The sequence below is a fragment of the Geotrypetes seraphini genome, chromosome 5 (genome assembly GCF_902459505.1).
Source record: "Geotrypetes seraphini chromosome 5, aGeoSer1.1, whole genome shotgun sequence".
NCBI lineage: Eukaryota > Metazoa > Chordata > Amphibia > Gymnophiona > Dermophiidae > Geotrypetes > Geotrypetes seraphini.
The window spans coordinates 64,101,222-64,117,770 of record NC_047088.1 but is presented as its reverse complement, the minus strand read 5'-3'; the positions used below and the strand labels follow the sequence as shown (position 1 = coordinate 64,117,770).

The following is a 16,549-nucleotide window of genomic DNA, read 5'->3' as shown; positions in this document are numbered from 1 at the left end:
TTTATTTGCCTTAGGAGTTGACCAGCTCATCTTTTCAGTTACTACGAGATATTTATCTTTTTATCTGAATTTGCTACCTACCTTTTACTCTGTGGAAAAGAAAAAGTAATTCTCAGAAACAATAGCTTTAACAGGGGCTATAAAGAGTAGGAGTTGCAGGTTGAGGAGCAAAAAAAAAAACAGGAAATGGTGGCTGATGATAGTGCAAGGCTAGCTCAGTGGTAGGAGTTATTTTTAACTAAGCCAGGTTAGGTAGGCATCTATATTGTGTCCAGGGATACACTTGCCCTATGCTGATCTCAATTAGTACTAATTGTAACAGATTGGACACATTTCTGGATGATGAAAGATTAAGGGATCCCCACCAGCATGGCTTTACAAAGGGAAGATCTTGTCAATCCAACCTGATAAGCTTCTTTGACTGGGTAACAAAAAAACTGGATGAGGGTGAGTCCCTAGATATCGTGTATTTAGACTTTAGCAAGACTTTTGATAGTGTTCCACACCGTAGGTTATTGAACAAGATAAACTCGTTAGGACTAGGAAAAACACTGACAGCATGGGTACAAGACTGGCTTAGCGGCAGACTTCAAAAACATATCCTCTCAAAAACGTCATAAGTGACCAGCGGAGTGCCGCAGGGTTCGGTCTTGGACCCGATGCTATTTAATATCTTTATTAGGGATCTAACTCAGGGACTTTGAAACAAAATTACATTATTTGCTGATGATGCTAAACTATGCAACACTGTGGGCAAAGCAACAGAACCTGATGCCATAACTGGGCCCAGCATTATGGAGAAGGATCTGCTTTTGTTGGAGCAATGGTCCAGTACTTGGCAACTAAACTTTAATGCCAAACAATGTAAAGTAATGCACCTTGGGAGCAGCAACCCATGCAGAACATACACCTTAAATGGTGAAAACTTAGCAAGAACCACTGCAGAAAGGGACTTGGGAGTTCTCATGAAAGCTGCCAATCAGATGGAGAAAGCTTCAGCAAAGGCAAGACAGATGCTGGATTGCATCAGAAGGAGCTTTATCAGCCGAAAGCCAGATGTCATATTGCCGTTATATAGATCCATGGTGAGACCTCACCTGGAGTACTGTGTCCAGTTTTGGAGGTCACATTATCAAAAGGATGTGAAGAGAATGGAGTCGATCCAGAGAATAGCCATTAGGATGGTCTCAGGACTTAAAGACATCCCTTATGAAGAACGTCTGACCAGACTGCGCTTATATTCTCTCGAGGAGCGCAGAGAAAGGAGGGACGTGATAGAAACATTCAAATACTTCACGGGTCGCATTGAAGTGGAGGAAGAACTATTTTTTCTTACGGGTCCCACGGCAACAAGAGGGCATCCGCTAAAACTTAAGAGGGGAAGATTTCATGGTGACACCAGGAAATACTTCTTCAACGAACGGGTGATTGATCGATGGAATAAACTTCCACGCCAGGTGGTCGAGGCTAGTAGCGTGCTCGACTTCAAAAGTCAATGGGACAAACAGGTGAAGGCGCTACAGAGTTATGCATAAAAGATGGACACTCCAGGGAGGGAGGGTTCTTGAGTGGGCAGACTTGTTGGGCCGCCGGCCTTCTTCTGCCGTCATACTCTATGTTTCTATTCTATGTTTCATTTTTTCTATCAATCGCACCGTGGACCGGCGGCTGAAGAACACTATCTCGGGCCCAATGCACGTGCCGGCCCTGCGGACTGGCAGGGAATTTCTGTGGACCGGCACCGGTCCACGGACCGGTGGTTGAAGAACACTGATCTAGCCCATTGCAGAGAATGTAGCCAAATGGATCTGAAAATACAATGAAATTGAGTATTGAGGGCCAGATGCCTATTGTGCATGTCAGGATTGGAGCATGGATTGGAGTGGCCAGTGTGAAACTTTGGAATGCCCTACCTGGTATTCTGAAATTTTGAGCGGGGAAGATCAATTATCGCTGCCTGGCTGGCCCGGAACGTCCTCTCTGTCAGAATTGACGTCGGGAAGAAGTCTTCTGGGCGGCAATTAACAACAGAGGCGGTGGGTTTGAATCGGCGCTGGAGGGAGGTAAGGAGAGAGGCTGGCAATCAGCAGTGGCGGCGGACCGGGGGAGGAGGAAGGAGGAAGGCTTTTTTTTTTTGCGTGGCAGGGAGGGAAGGAGGTAGGCAGGCAAGCAGGCTGGTTTTGCCACAGCAGGGAGGGAGGTATGTAGGCATGTAGGCTTCGGGGAGGGGAGGGGGTGAGACAAAGTCCGTAAGGCAGTGAGGGGGACATAGGAAGGAGGCACTGGGGGCACTAAGGACATAGGAAGGAGACACTGAGGGCACTAATGATATAGGAAGGGGCACTAAGGACATGGGAAGGAGGCACTGAGGGCACTAAGGATATAGGAAGGGGCACTAAGGATATAGGAAGGAGGCACTGAGGGCAGTAAGAATATAGGAAGGGGCACTAAGAATATAGGATAGAGGCATTGAGGGCACTAAGAATATAGGAAGGGGCACTAAGGATATAGGAAGGAAGCACTGAGGGCACTAAGAATATAGGAAGGGGCACTAAGGACATTGGAAGGAGGCACTAGGGGCACTAAGTACATAGTAAAGGGCATTAAGGATATAGGAAGGAGGCACTGTTGAATTGGCACTGGAGGGAGGTAAGGAGAGCAGCAGCGGTGGCGGACCGGAGGGGGGGGGGGGTTGAATCGGACACTAGAGGGAGGCTTTTTTTTTTTGCCCGGCAGGGAAGGAGAGGAAGCGATCACCTGTCCCGTTGTCCCCGCGCACAGCTTCGGGATGCTGTCCCTGAAAACGGGACATTTCGGCTTACTGAGCCTGTGTGTGGAGACAACAGAACAGCGGATCTAAAAACGGGACTATCCCGTTCAAAACGGGACGCATGGTCACCTTAGGTTAAACCAATACTGTCTACTTAACACAACTTAGTAAACATTACCATAAGTTCCAACTGCAAATTAGATGCTCAGACTGCCCCCCTCAGCCCCCCTTACTATGCCACTGTGAATGTCATTTAAGATTGTATATGAAGATCTCCATATGACAGCTCTATATGACAGCTTCCCCAGGTTCAGGTTACAGGTTTATTTAAAATTTGATTGTATCGCTTATACTACTTCTAAGCGATGTACAATTTAAAACAGGGTACATTATTTTAAAATAAGAATGCATAATAAACTGTACAGGGACCAGCATGATACGATAGGGAAAGGGGTTGAACTACAATAGTTATAGAAAAGAGAGCATACTAGGGAAGCACATAAAGGGGCTGACAGGAGAAATCTCTAATGTCTCCTGAGCTATATACTTCTTTAAAACGAACTATCATACATTTGATACTTAAGTGTGAAAAGCATCTTTAAATAAAGAAGACTTTAAGCTGCTCTTAAAGTGATTGTATCGCTTATACTACTTCTAAGCGATGTACAATTTAAAACAGGGTACATTATTTTAAAATAAGAATGCATAATAAACTGTACAGGGACCAGCATGATACGATAGGGAAAGGGGTTGAACTACAATAGTTATAGAAAAGAGAGCATACTAGGGAAGCACATAAAGGGGCTGACAGGAGAAATCTCTAATGTCTCCTGAGCTATATACTTCTTTAAAACGAACTATCATACATTTGATACTTAAGTGTGAAAAGCATCTTTAAATAAAGAAGACTTTAAGCTGCTCTTAAAGTGATCGAGCTTTTGTTCTTCTCTAAGATGAGAGGGTAGAGTATTACATAGCTGTGGAGCATAAGTTGTGAATATTTCATTTCTTCGAGTATTAATGACTTCAGATCGTAAGGTTCTCACTGGTGTATATGGAATTAAGAGTTTATCTAGGAATGCTGGTATTTTGCAACAGAGAAAAATTATTTTATAAGTAATCCGGTGGGATATTGGCAACCAGTGGGCATTTTGTAGAAGGGGCGTCACATGATCAAATTTTCTGGAATTAGTGATGAGTTTTATAGATGCGTTCTGGATTAACTGTAAGCGTCTTAGTTGGATCTGGGTGACGTTTTTATAAAGTGAGTTACAGAAGTCAAGTCTAGAGACGACAAGGGAATGGACTAGCGTAATTCTAAAACTTTTGCAATTGATCTGATCATTCAAAGCTTATAAAAATAGCTTCTTACCATCAAATTTATTTGATCACAGTATGATCTTAGGCAGATTGACAGGACTCTGCTGCTCCAATTGACTGACTCTATTATTTCTATCCATTAAAGGCATAAAATACAAATAAAACTCAACTGCAAATCTTATAACTATCTGACCATAGGATCTTGGAACTCACTTCCTGCGGACATCCAAGTTACCAAATTGCATATGTTGTTCCGCAAATATCTGAAGACATGGCTCTTCAAAAATCTCTGAGGGACCCAATGTGACCGAGAGCAACTCGCTACTTCTGAAAATGTTATCTGTAAATCAAAACTTATTGAAATAACTTTATAAAGATGTACTTAATTTCTTATTATTTACTATAGGTATAACCAGTGTTTTATTAGTTACTGTATGTATATAAGTTCTCTGTAACACTGTTATGCACTCGTATATAAGGCATTGTAAAGTGTATGCAAACCTGTAACCCACTGAGGATTTTGCAGGATATAAGACCACATATAACATAACATAAAATTTTACCACACTGTTGGTTTTAGCATGTGATTACCACTGGTGTAGGTCCATGTTAATGGTTACAGTGTGACAGCTAGTGAGTGACATGACAGATTAGTAAATATCTTCCAAAGTTGTTCTGCATGTTTCTTGTTCACTCTGAACACTTATACCCCTTTGTCATCTGGCAGTTCAGACAAGTATCTAACAGGCATTTTAGCAAGATCCAGGGTTGAAACTAGCTGATGTTCCTTGTGACCTTGGGCAAGTCACTTAACCCTCATTGACCTTGGTTACAAATTTCAATTGTAAGACCTCTGGTGACAGGGAAATATCACAGCTTAGTTAAAGTGCAGCAAATATTTTTCTTCTCATAAGAATCTTTCTGATATTTATTCTTGATTCAGGTTCTGAATATCATTCACCTTTTTTAAATTGGATTTTGTCCATAGAGGCAGTTTTGGACCAGTCAATGACTGAGTTGCATAAGCGTTTAAATGATTCAGTCCTGCTTCCAGGAAGAAATGTATCGACGTCCCAGGTCTTTAGTGTGGAATGGAAAGTGTGGAGCAGTAAGAGTGGGGAAGAATCCTATATCCTGACCTACTCGGGTTCATATTCAAATAACCTATTCATTAATGATAATTACAAGCAACGACATATCTTCTCCCAAGAAAATTTCTCTCTCTGCATTTCTCAGCTAAGTATTGAAGATGATGGCCTTTATACTCAAAAAATCACCTTTAAAAATGGAAGTTCTGTGACAATCAAAAGAAAACTGACAGTGTACAGTAAGTGACTCTTAATAAGCCACATCCCAAATGGCACTGGATATACTGTATCTCATAGGGTTTTCAGAAAACAGAGAATTGTGATTACCATATGAGTCTACTTGGAAATAAGGGTCAATAATTAAGTGGTGTGCGATATTTTGTTAATACACTAACTCCCTCTTTTACAAAGGTGCGCTAAATATTACCCCACGCTAAATATTAGCACGGTCTAAACACTAACGCATGCATGTTATCCTATGGATGTGTTAGCGGTTAGCGCACATGTTGATTTAGCGCGCTAAATCCATGCTAAAACGCTTAGCACGCCTTTGTAAAAGAGGGCCTAAGGGGAGAATTCATCAAAGGGCACTAAGCATGTTAGCATGCACTAACCCCCTTTTACATAACCACACACAAGTGATTTGTTTAGCTCTGGCCAGCATGCTGAATGCTCTGCTCCGATACTCATAGGAACTCTGTGGGCTTCTTTTACGAAGCCACGTTAGCGGCTTTATCGCACGTACATTTTTAGCACGTGCTAACCCCTGTGCTAGCCGTAAAACTACCGCCTGCTCAAGAGGAGGCGGTAGCGGCTAGGGGACGGCAAATTAGCGCATGCTATTACGTGCTTAAACCGCTAACGCGGCTTCGTAAAAGGATCCCTCTGAGTGTTGGAGCAGTGCAGAACATTCATCATGCCAGCCAGCGCTAAAAAAACGATTGTGTGTGTGTGGGGGGGGGGAGGGTAAAGATACCCATAGGAATACAATGGGCAACTTTAGCAGTTAGCATACACTAATACAGTTGCATGCTCTAATGTGCTTAGCTCATTAATTCCCCTCTTAATGAATGTGTCTGTGACAGCCTTTTGAGAATTATTTTCTCCTCTTCAGGTTAGTGAAGAAACAATGCAATTACACCGGGTATAAATAGTACAAACTCGTCTGGGTTTTAGGCTGAGTGTATATGTTAGTACAGCTTAGTGAAAAGTGGTGGGGAATAGACAACGGTAATGTGACATTAAAATTTTACAATCCAAAAGCCCTACAGTTAATGTGAGCCCAGAGGGTTCATAGTCAGTCGCGCGTAAGACACCAGCGCGCCAACAATTGAGCGCTGACAACTCGGCGCAAGAAAGAAGTGCACCGTAGGAAAACTTAGTTTTAAAGAGCTCTGAAGCGGGGTGTAAGTGGGGACCCCCCCCCATACACACACACACTCACACTTTACCGCATAGTGTTCATGCTGCTGTTGGGGGGGGGTTGGAACCCTCCATTATAGAGAAAACTGAACTTTTTCCGATTTTTTTCAGGAAAAATTCTGTTTTCTCTATAATGTGGGGGTTTGCACCCCCACACACACCCCCAACAGCAGCGCAAACACTATGCAGTAAAGTGGGGGGGGGGGGTTCCCCCCACACACCCCCGTCGGAGTTCTTTAAAACTAAGTTTTCCCATGGCGCGCTTCTTTCTTGCGCCGAATTGTCAGCGCTCGATTGTCGGCGTGCTGGTGTCTGGTGCGTGATTATCCCATCACCGCCCAGAGTATTAGGTGATTATGGGGTCCTTTTACTAAGGCACGCTAGTGCGTCTTAGCGCATGCTAAATGCTAATGTACAGCAACACGTACATAGGATATAATGGATGCGTTCGCACCCATTAGCATTTAGCGTGCGCTAAGACGCACTAGCGCGCCTTAGTAAAAGGACCCCTTATTCCAGTTGTCTGGTCTTTTGCCTCAGATGTTATATTGTTGGTCTGGTAGGAGATACTAGTCTCCAACTGATTATGCATAAGGGCAGTTAAAAATATGTAGAATGGGTCATGTGATAGCAACTTCAAGAGTGGCCGTACTTCATGGAATTCCTGTGCTCTTTGTGAATTACTAACGGAAATCTCACTCAAGATTGATTTTTAGTGCAACAGGCTGGTCATATTAACATTGTGCTGCAGATTATGTAGAAGCTGGAGGAAAAGAAATTGGGAAAAGCTGAAGCAGGTGTACTTAAATGAATCAAGGCCTCTCAAAAGCAGACCACGGATGAATGTGCATGGTACATCAAGATGGTAAGAGCCTGAGCACTGCACACTGTTATTATCTCTAGGACTGTAGTAATGGACTCACAAGCGACTTAGGTCAGTATTTCTACAATAATGGAGATCTTACCTTTGGACATCCAGCCTTGTGATGCAGTGATAACAGCTACACTGAACAAGATGCCATCTGATGTTGATGTGATCCATGTAGAGCTGAAGAAAGGTGGCCAAATCCAGCATGCTCAGCAGAAGATCTCTATAAATGTTTATGTTTATTAAAATTTAATATACCGCCAAATCTTACAACAGTTATCAGTGGTTTACATTAATATAAAATGTAAAAAGGAATGCCATAAAAGTATAGGACAGCACACAGAAAACACCAGCACACAAACATTGCATAAATATAACATTATTAATCATCATTATTCTGTGTTTGAGGAATACCTGATAAATTTCTCAATGAATATGATCTACTGGAAAAGAATCTACACCAAAGGCTCATTGGGAAAAAAAAGGGTCTTCAATAATATCTTGAAGGCCTTGAAATTCATTTCAGACTGAATATGCCTTGGAAGGTGATTCCAAAGATTAGACACTATATTAAAAAATGCTTTATTGCGAGTGATTTCCAACCTAGTTCTACTTAATTGGAAGATGATTTAGGAGCTCTCAAAAAGGATTCAGCAAGCACCAGAGAGACCTTGCAATGTGTTTTGAAAAAAAAATGAAGATCTGGAAAAAGACTTATCAGAGCTCCTGAGTGGAATGAGGAGTGTTTGATAGAGAAGTATGTAGAAAAAGTATTGCATGAGATTTCTCCTAACCCAATCAACCAATCAGATGCATTGGGAGGGGGAAGCCCCATCATTTGGACCCTCTCGAGTAGCAAAGAAGAGCGACTAACATGGTTAAGGGATTGGAGGAGCTGCCGTACAGCGAAAGATTAGAGTAACTGGGCCTCTTCTACCTCGAACAGAGGAGATTGAGAGGGGACATGATCGAAACATTCAAGGTACTGAAGGGGATAGACTTAGTAGATAAGGATAGGTTGTTCACCCTCTCCAAGGTAGAGAGAACGAGAGGGCACTCTCTAAAGTTGAAAGGGGATAGATTCCATACAAACGTAAGGAAGTTCTTCTTCACCCAGAGAGTGGTGGAAAACTGGAACGCTCTCCCGGAGGCTGTCATAGGGGAAACCCTCCAGGGATTCAAGACAAAATTAGACAATCAGAAGGGGAGTGTTAGAGGCTTGATTTAGGCAGGACTAGGGTAGGATTATGATTTGGACATTTTTCTGCAATAATTGAACATTTTAAAAAACGTTCAGGACACAGTTTAGACGTTGGAGACTAGACCTGTTTTAACAATGAATAAGTGCCAACAAGGTGCCCAAACTGACCAGATGACCATTAGAGGGATGAAGGCATGACGCCTCCCCAGTAGTCACTGACCCCCTCCCATCCCCCCAAAGATATGAATGAAACAGTACATATCTGCTTGTATGATAGCTTCAGATGGCATGGCCAGTCCTAGTAGAGCAGCAAGAAGGTTCCTGGAGCAGCCTACTGGTCAGTGTTCTTCCCATGGCCATGCCTTCTTTTGCACACACCTATTTATAAAATACATCTAAAAGGATGTATTTTAATTATTGCCAATTAGTGCTAACAATTGCTTGTTATATAGTCCAATTATTGGCGCTGATTGGCTAGTTATGCAATTAAGTTGTGCAAATAAATCGGCAATGTGCACAGATCTGTGCATGCGACTTTAGTCACCATATATAGAATTTGGGGAAACAGTATACGTCTAATTTTAATAATACATTTAAATGAATGACCTTTGCTTTTGTGATAATACTAGAAAATTACTGTCCTCATAATGCATGTGCAAAAAACCTTAAAAATATCTCTAGTAGTCACAAGTGGATTGCTGCATCTTTGATCCAGAAGACTACAAATGTGGTGATTAATGCTGGTAAAATTAATCTTTGCAGGAGCCATTCTTCTGTGTCTGTTACTTTTACAAATTCCTAAATCTCAGCACTTACTGATTGAATAAGTACCTTTGAATTGGTTTATTTGTGCTTTTCAGTACCTGTTTCCAATGTGCATGTGATTACGAATCCTTCTTGTCTTTGCCCGGGAGAACATGTTACTCTGCATTGTTCTAAGATGACAGGAAGCACGGTTGACTTCTCTTGGCAAAAGTGTAACCAGCTAGTACCAGATGGGAACCACACTAGCCTGTCTCAGGACAGTGCTTCCCTGACCATCATCAATGTGCCGGAGTCTGATATGGGAAACTACAGATGTGTAATCCAGAACAAAGTCAGCCAAGGAAACGGAGACATTGGCCTACAGCTGTGCAATGCAGGTAAGGTTAGAATTCACTGCATAGAAGATATGCCATTTTTATGTAGACACTAGCTGATTACCCGGCGTTGCCCGGATATTTATTTATCCCAAAATGTCCAACCCCCTACATGTCCCACCCCAATATGTCCCACATGTACCACCCCCCACGTTACCCCCCCCCACATGTCCCATATGCCCCACCCCTATGTCCCAACCCCCTACCCTCCACATGTCCCAAAGGAATGTCCCTCTCTATGGGGCTGAACTTAGACTTAAACGGCATCGGGAGTGTCGGTATTCATCTCTGCGAGCCCGAAAACTATGGGTTGGACATTAATATCTGTCGCTTTTGATAATTTTAACATATCACCCCCTTCCCACCCCCACAGTATTTTACCCCGTCCCACCTGCACAATATTTTTCCCCAGATAGTAAGTCATATGTGTACCAAGTTTGGTTGAAATCTCTCCATGCGTTTCAGAGTTATGCTGAGTATTCATCTGAGCCCGAAAACACTGGGGTAGATACTAAAATCTGTCATTTTCAATCATTTTTACATATCCCCCCCTTCCCACCCCCACAGTGTTTGTCCTCAGATAGTAAGTAATGTGTATGTCAAGTTTGGTTGAAATCTGTCCATGCATTGAAGAGTTATGCTGGAACATACATACATACACACACACACACACATATATTCAACTTATAATGTGAAATATTTGACAAAATGAATACAATACAACTAACGCAAAACTTGATTATAAACAACATTTTTAGTTTCACCTCCAGGAGCAAGAACATATAAATTCTTGGGTGAACCCATCCTTGAGCAAGCAACATAGAGTTGTGGGCCGCGAGACCCCCAGAACATATCACCCCAGGTAGTGAGGGATCTGCATACCAAGTTTCGTTCAAATCGGTCGAGCCGTTTTTGAATTACAGTGAGAATGGCAGCTTTTTACATTTTTTCCATTGACATGAATGGGTGAAATCTGATTTTCTGTTTGTAGCTCCGCCCACGTGTGCAGGTGGGCCGCGAGACCCCCAGAACATATCACCCCAGGTAGTGAGGGATCAGCATAGCAAGTTTCGTTCAAATCGGGCAAGCCGTTTTTGCGTTGGCAGCTTTTTACATTTTTTCCATTGACATGAATGGGTGAAATCTGATTTTCTGTTTGTAGCTCCGCCCACGTGTGCAGGTGGGCCGCGAGACCCCCAGAACATATCACCCAAGGTAGTGAGGTATTTGCATACCAAGTTTCGTTCAAATCGGGCAAGCCGTTTTTGAATTACTGTGAGAATGGCAGCTTTTTACATTTTTTCCATTGACATGAATGGGTGAAATCTGATTTTCTGTTTGTAGCTCCGCCCACGTGTGCAGGCGGGCCGCGAGACCCCCAGAACATATCACCCCAGGTAGTGAGGGATCTGCATACCAAGTTTCGTTCAAATCGGTCCCACATCTTTTTACATTTTTTCCATTGACTTGAATGGGTGAAATCAGATTTTTTGTTTGTAGCTCCGCCCATGTGTGCAGGTGGGCTGCGAGACCCCCAGAACATATCACCCCAGGTAGTGAGGGATCAGCATAGCAAGTTTCGTTCAAATCGGGCAAGCCGTTTTTGCGTTGGCAGCTTTTTACATTTTTTCCATTGACATGAATGGGTGAAATCTGATTTTCTGTTTGTAGCTCCGCCCACGTGTGCAGGTGGGCCGCGAGACCCCCAGAACATATCACCCCAGGTAGTGAGGGATCTGCATACCAAGTTTCGTTCAAATCGGTCAAGCCGTTTTTGCGTGATCGCGGCACATACACACATACATACATACCTCCGATTTTATATATATAGAAGATGAGCAAGCAAAGCATTTAGAAATAGACATGGAGCACAAAGATGGCTAAATTCAGCAGTACCATTCCTAAACTGTGTAACGCAACTCCAAGGAGAAAACAAAGAGCCAACGATGACCTATTTGTACTTGTAACTATGACCTAACTGCATTAATAGTTGTACTGATCTACCTGTACTAGCAACCATATTGAATGTCTGTGTCAAACTGTCCATTGTAACTCCCTGGGTAACTGACTCAACCTCTTGTAATGTAATCAACCTGTGAACTGAATAGGTAAAGGTAGAATAGAAAACCTGATTAACATAAGATAACATACCAGGGGCATAGGATTTTTTTTTTTAGTTCAATAAGATTTTGTTATTATAAAATTACGAATAACAAAGAGATCATAGCAGATTACCTTAGATAGGAACCATTTGTCCCATACAATAATAGTTACATTAAATAGAGAAATAAAACCATTAATACAGATAATCAACACATAGATGAAGGTACTATACTACCAATAATTAATAACAGTAATTAATGCAAAACTAACAGCATGGGTGGAGCTCTCTTTAAATTGCGAAGGAGAATATGCTGGTGGACGCTGGTGAGAAAGAGCAAGCAGCTCACTGAGTACTTTATTTAGAGACTTTTAAGAAATACTGCATTGAGTGAACTGGATATATAGCATTTATTTATTTATTTCCACAGAAATGTGTTGGAGGAGAGTAAAAGTTAATAAGCCCTGAAGAAACGGTTTCTGACCGTGAAATGTTGGCTAATATTCAAACATCACTTGTTCCCTCACTATTAGGAGCGATAGCTATTTCAGTCCTGCATTAAGAATGTGGTAGTTTGCACATTCTCTCCAGAAGTTTTTTGCCGATGATGTTGGTGGAGGAAGTTTGAGCCTTTATGCCCTACCTAAAGAAAACCTGAGGCTTTTTCTTCCGTTGAAAGTGGGCTCTCTAGTTTAAATAGTGGAGCATTTATATTGAATACTAGCTGATGCCCTGGTGTTGCACGGGTATTTAATTATAGCAATAACACTGTAAATGGATTCAAATAAAGATACTTTATAGTGGTGAATGAAATTATTTTTTTACAGTTTTATAAAAAGTACAATATTCAAATTATAATGTGAAATATTTGACAAAATGAATACAATACAACTAACACAAAACTTGATTATAAACAACATTTTTAGTTTCACCTCCAGGAGCAAGAACATATAAATTCTTGGGTGAAGAGACCCCCAGAACATATCACCCCAGTTAGTGAGGGATCTGCATACCAAGTTTCATTCAAATCGGTCAAGCCGTTTTAGATTTACTGTGAGAATGGCAGCTGTTTACATTTTTCCCATTGACATGAATGGGTGAAATCTGATGTTCTGTTTGTAGCTCCGCCCACATGTGCAGGTGGGCCGCGAGACCCCCAGGACATATCACCCCAGGTAGTTGGAATTACTGTGAGAATGGCAGCTTTTTACATTTTTTCCATTGACATGAATGGGTGAAATCTGATTTTCTGTTTGTAGCTCTGCCCACGTGTGCAGGTGGGCCGCGAGACCCCCAGAACATATCACCCCAGGTAGTGAGGGATCTGCATACCAAGTTTCGTTCAAATCGGTCCCACAGCTTTTTACATTTTTCCCATTGACTTGAATGGGTGAAATCAGATTTTCTGTTTGTAGCTCCGCCCACGTGTGCAGGTGGGCCACGAGACCCCCAGAACATATCACCCCAGGTAGTGAGGGATCTGCATACCAAGTTTCGTTCAAATCGGTCCCACAGCTTTTTACATTTTTTCCATTGACTTGAATGGGTGAAATCAGATTTTCTGTTTGTAGCTCCGCCCATGTGTGCAGGTGGGCCGCGAGACCCACAGAACATATCACCCCAGGTAGTTAGGGATCAGCATAGCAAGTTTCGTTCAAATCGGGCAAGCCGTTTTTGCGTTGGCAGCTTTTTACATTTTTTCCATTGACATGAATGGGTGAAATCTGATTTTCTGTTTGTAGCTCCGCCCACGTGTGCAGGTGGGCCGCGAGACCCCCAGAACATATCATCCCAGGTAGTGAGGGATCTGCATACCAAGTTTCGTTCAAATCGGTCAAGCCGTTTTTGCGTGATCGCGGCACATACACACATGCACACACACATACACACATACATACCTCCGATTTTATATATATAGATTTATCACCCACTTTCTCCAAATTTGGACATGCATTAGTAATGAAATTCAAAAAATAAATTTGATATGGCACTATATTTTAGGAAAGGATTCCATAGCCTACGGAATTTGCGCAAACTACCCCTCTTTTTGGCAAAATCCCTTTCAAACGTAGCATCAAGGCATACTGAGTTCCACCAAATGATATATTCAGCTCTCGAAAAATCCTTCCAATGAGTAAGAATTGTTTTTATTGCCAGATTTAGCAGAATTTGCAATAATTTAGCTAGATCAATTGAAATTGAAATGTTTAGACCTAAACTTCCCAACATAGGGGCGTGAAACCTATCAGAGCTGAACAAACAGTGCACTAGCTGCCCTTGTCACTACTTCCTTTTTTTTTTTTTTTTTTATGTCCTTAGTATCTCTATACTGGTGCTGAATTTTGCTACCTACTAGGAGGATATTTTCCAGGTCTGTCCAGACTCAGTGCCTGGACCACCCTAGTACTATCTGGGTTGCACCAGGAGAGTCTGTAATGATTTTTTAGTGGAATGGTCTATTAACACTGCTGAAAATCAATGACTGGCCTCAGTCAGTGGCATCTACCTGGTGCTGCTATCCAGAGAAATGATTTTAAATTTTAGGCTAAAGGCTTTCTGTGCTTGTGGTGATCTTTATGGAGAAGTCCTGTTTCCACAAATACTTTCACCAGAGCAGTTCCTGAGAATTACTGTGCATAAAGCCAAAGAAAACTGGTGAAATTTGCCCAGGCAAAACCATCTTCAATTTTTTTTTTACTCAAAAATGTTACAAACCTGCTAATTATTACCTTTACCTAATTTTTCAATGAAAATGCTACCATTAAAGTCCATTGTGAGTATTTTTACTAATTTAACCCCTCCCCCCCTTTTTACAAAACCATAGTGCAGTTCACTATGAGCGTCGGAGCTGTTACCACCGCAGCTGGCGTTATAAACCGTGCTATGATTTTGTTAAAAGGGGGAGGGGGTGGTAGCCAATTGTTTTTCAATTGAAGCTTTTCCTTTTTGCACATCTTTCAAAACAAAATTTCTAGCATTCATGATCATGTCACTGTTGCAAATCAAAATAAAGGATTACTGTTTTCTCCTTCTGCAGACCCGTCAAAGGAGTCTTCCTCATGCATCAGCTGCTACTGTGGTTATTTTGGGTACCCTGGATACCTTGGGTATATTTGCATTTTCATCTTCATCTTCAGGTTCAACAAAAGGCAGAGAAAGGGTAAGCATGTAGTTGTAGGAGACTTTATAATCTTGCTGCCGTTTGCAAAAGTCTCACCTAATGTCACATATTCATGTGAAATTAAAGGTTAGCATAAAACATGACACACCCTATTTTCCCTTTTGTATAGTACGTATCCCTCTTTGATATCATCTTCTTTTTGTTGTTCAATAGTTTTTATTAAAATGAAAATGTCATACAAAGAACAGTAACCATTGAAGGACAACATACAAAAAAAAAAAACATTCGAGGGGGTGCTGAAAAGTTCTCAGCCCAACCAAGAAAAAATGACGTAGATATGGTTCAATTAATGGTCTGAAACAATGTCAAAACATAGAATTTTGTTTCTGCAAATTGGCACTTAACAAAATTGGCACTTATCTTAATTTCAGCTACAATGGCAAAATAATGCTCAGAATTTAAGAAGTTGGTTGGTTGGGCTGAGAACATCAGCACCTCCTCGTAAGAGATGTTTGAGAGGTTTAATTATTTTCATCTGTACTTTCAAAATGGGTTCATATGTAATGAATTTAGGTAATAATTTAAGCATATATGGAAAAATGAGGGTCTCCACTTATATTTGGATTGACTTATATTCGAGTATATGTGGTACCTATTTGCTCTTTGCATAATTGGCCATCAAGTGCTATATTAAAAGTGGAACATGTGGAAATATAGAAATAATCTCACTTTATGCCACTTTCTGAGCTACTCTGTGTGTCTGTTTTGACAGATGATCTTTATGAAAACACATCTGCAGCAAAGTACTACCATTAGGAGGAAAACCTGGCACTCGAGAAACTTCCGGATTTTTTTTTTCATTTCATTTCCTGGTGCCTGCAGTGTAACTTTAATCATTGAAAGTAAGAAGCAAGAAATTGAAGACAAGCTAAAACATTATGCTGTTTTGAAAGTAGCTTCTTTCCTGTTAGAGTCCTCATCTATTGATTCAAGCAGGGGAGCAACATAAGAACATAAGAAGTTGCCTCCGCTGGGTCAGACCAGAGGTCCATCGCACCCAGCAGTCTGCTCCCGCGGCAGCCCATCAGGTCCATGACCTGTAAGGTGATCCTTGTATAAAATCCTTTATTCTCCTTTATGCTTCTATCTAAACCCTTTCATAATCCCATCTCTACCTCTATCTGTATCCCTCAATCTCTGCATCCTTCAGGAGTTATCCAATCCTTCTTTAAAACCCCGTAATGTACTCTGTCCTATCACAACCTCCGGAAGCGCATTTCAGGTGCCCACCACCCTCTGAGTGAAAAAGAACTTCCTACATTTGGTTCTAAACCTGTCCTCTTTCAATTTCTCCGAGTGCCCCTTGTTCTTGTGGTTCCCAATAGGCTGAAGAATCTGTCCCTCTCTACCTTCTCTATGCCTTTCAGGATCTTGAAAGTCTCTATCATGTCTCCTCTGAGTCTCCGCTTTTCCAGGGAGAAAAGCCCCAGCCTTTCTAACCTGTCTGCGTATGGAAGGT

The 16,549-nt window shown here is 41.7% G+C and overlaps 1 protein-coding gene across 3 annotated transcripts in view; it reads left to right on the top strand.

The window, feature by feature from the left end:
* LOC117361619 (V-set and immunoglobulin domain-containing protein 1-like) overlaps window positions 1–16,318 on the top strand; it is a 38,022-nt gene extending 21,704 nt beyond the window's left edge. Inside the window, exons 3-6 of one of the 3 annotated variants that reach the window (XM_033947212.1) lie at window positions 5,079–5,417; window positions 9,584–9,811; window positions 14,947–15,069; window positions 15,803–16,318. In XM_033947212.1, the coding sequence (XP_033803103.1) occupies window positions 5,079–5,417; window positions 9,584–9,811; window positions 14,947–15,069; window positions 15,803–15,846 (734 nt within the window). In that variant the 3' untranslated portion in view covers window positions 15,847–16,318. Of the gene's footprint in view, window positions 1–5,078; window positions 5,418–9,529; window positions 9,812–14,946; window positions 15,070–15,802 lie in introns of all 3 variants that reach the window. The other 2 variants (XM_033947211.1, XM_033947213.1) reach the window with 2 other exon arrangements.
* Window positions 16,319–16,549: the final 231 nt, after the last annotated feature.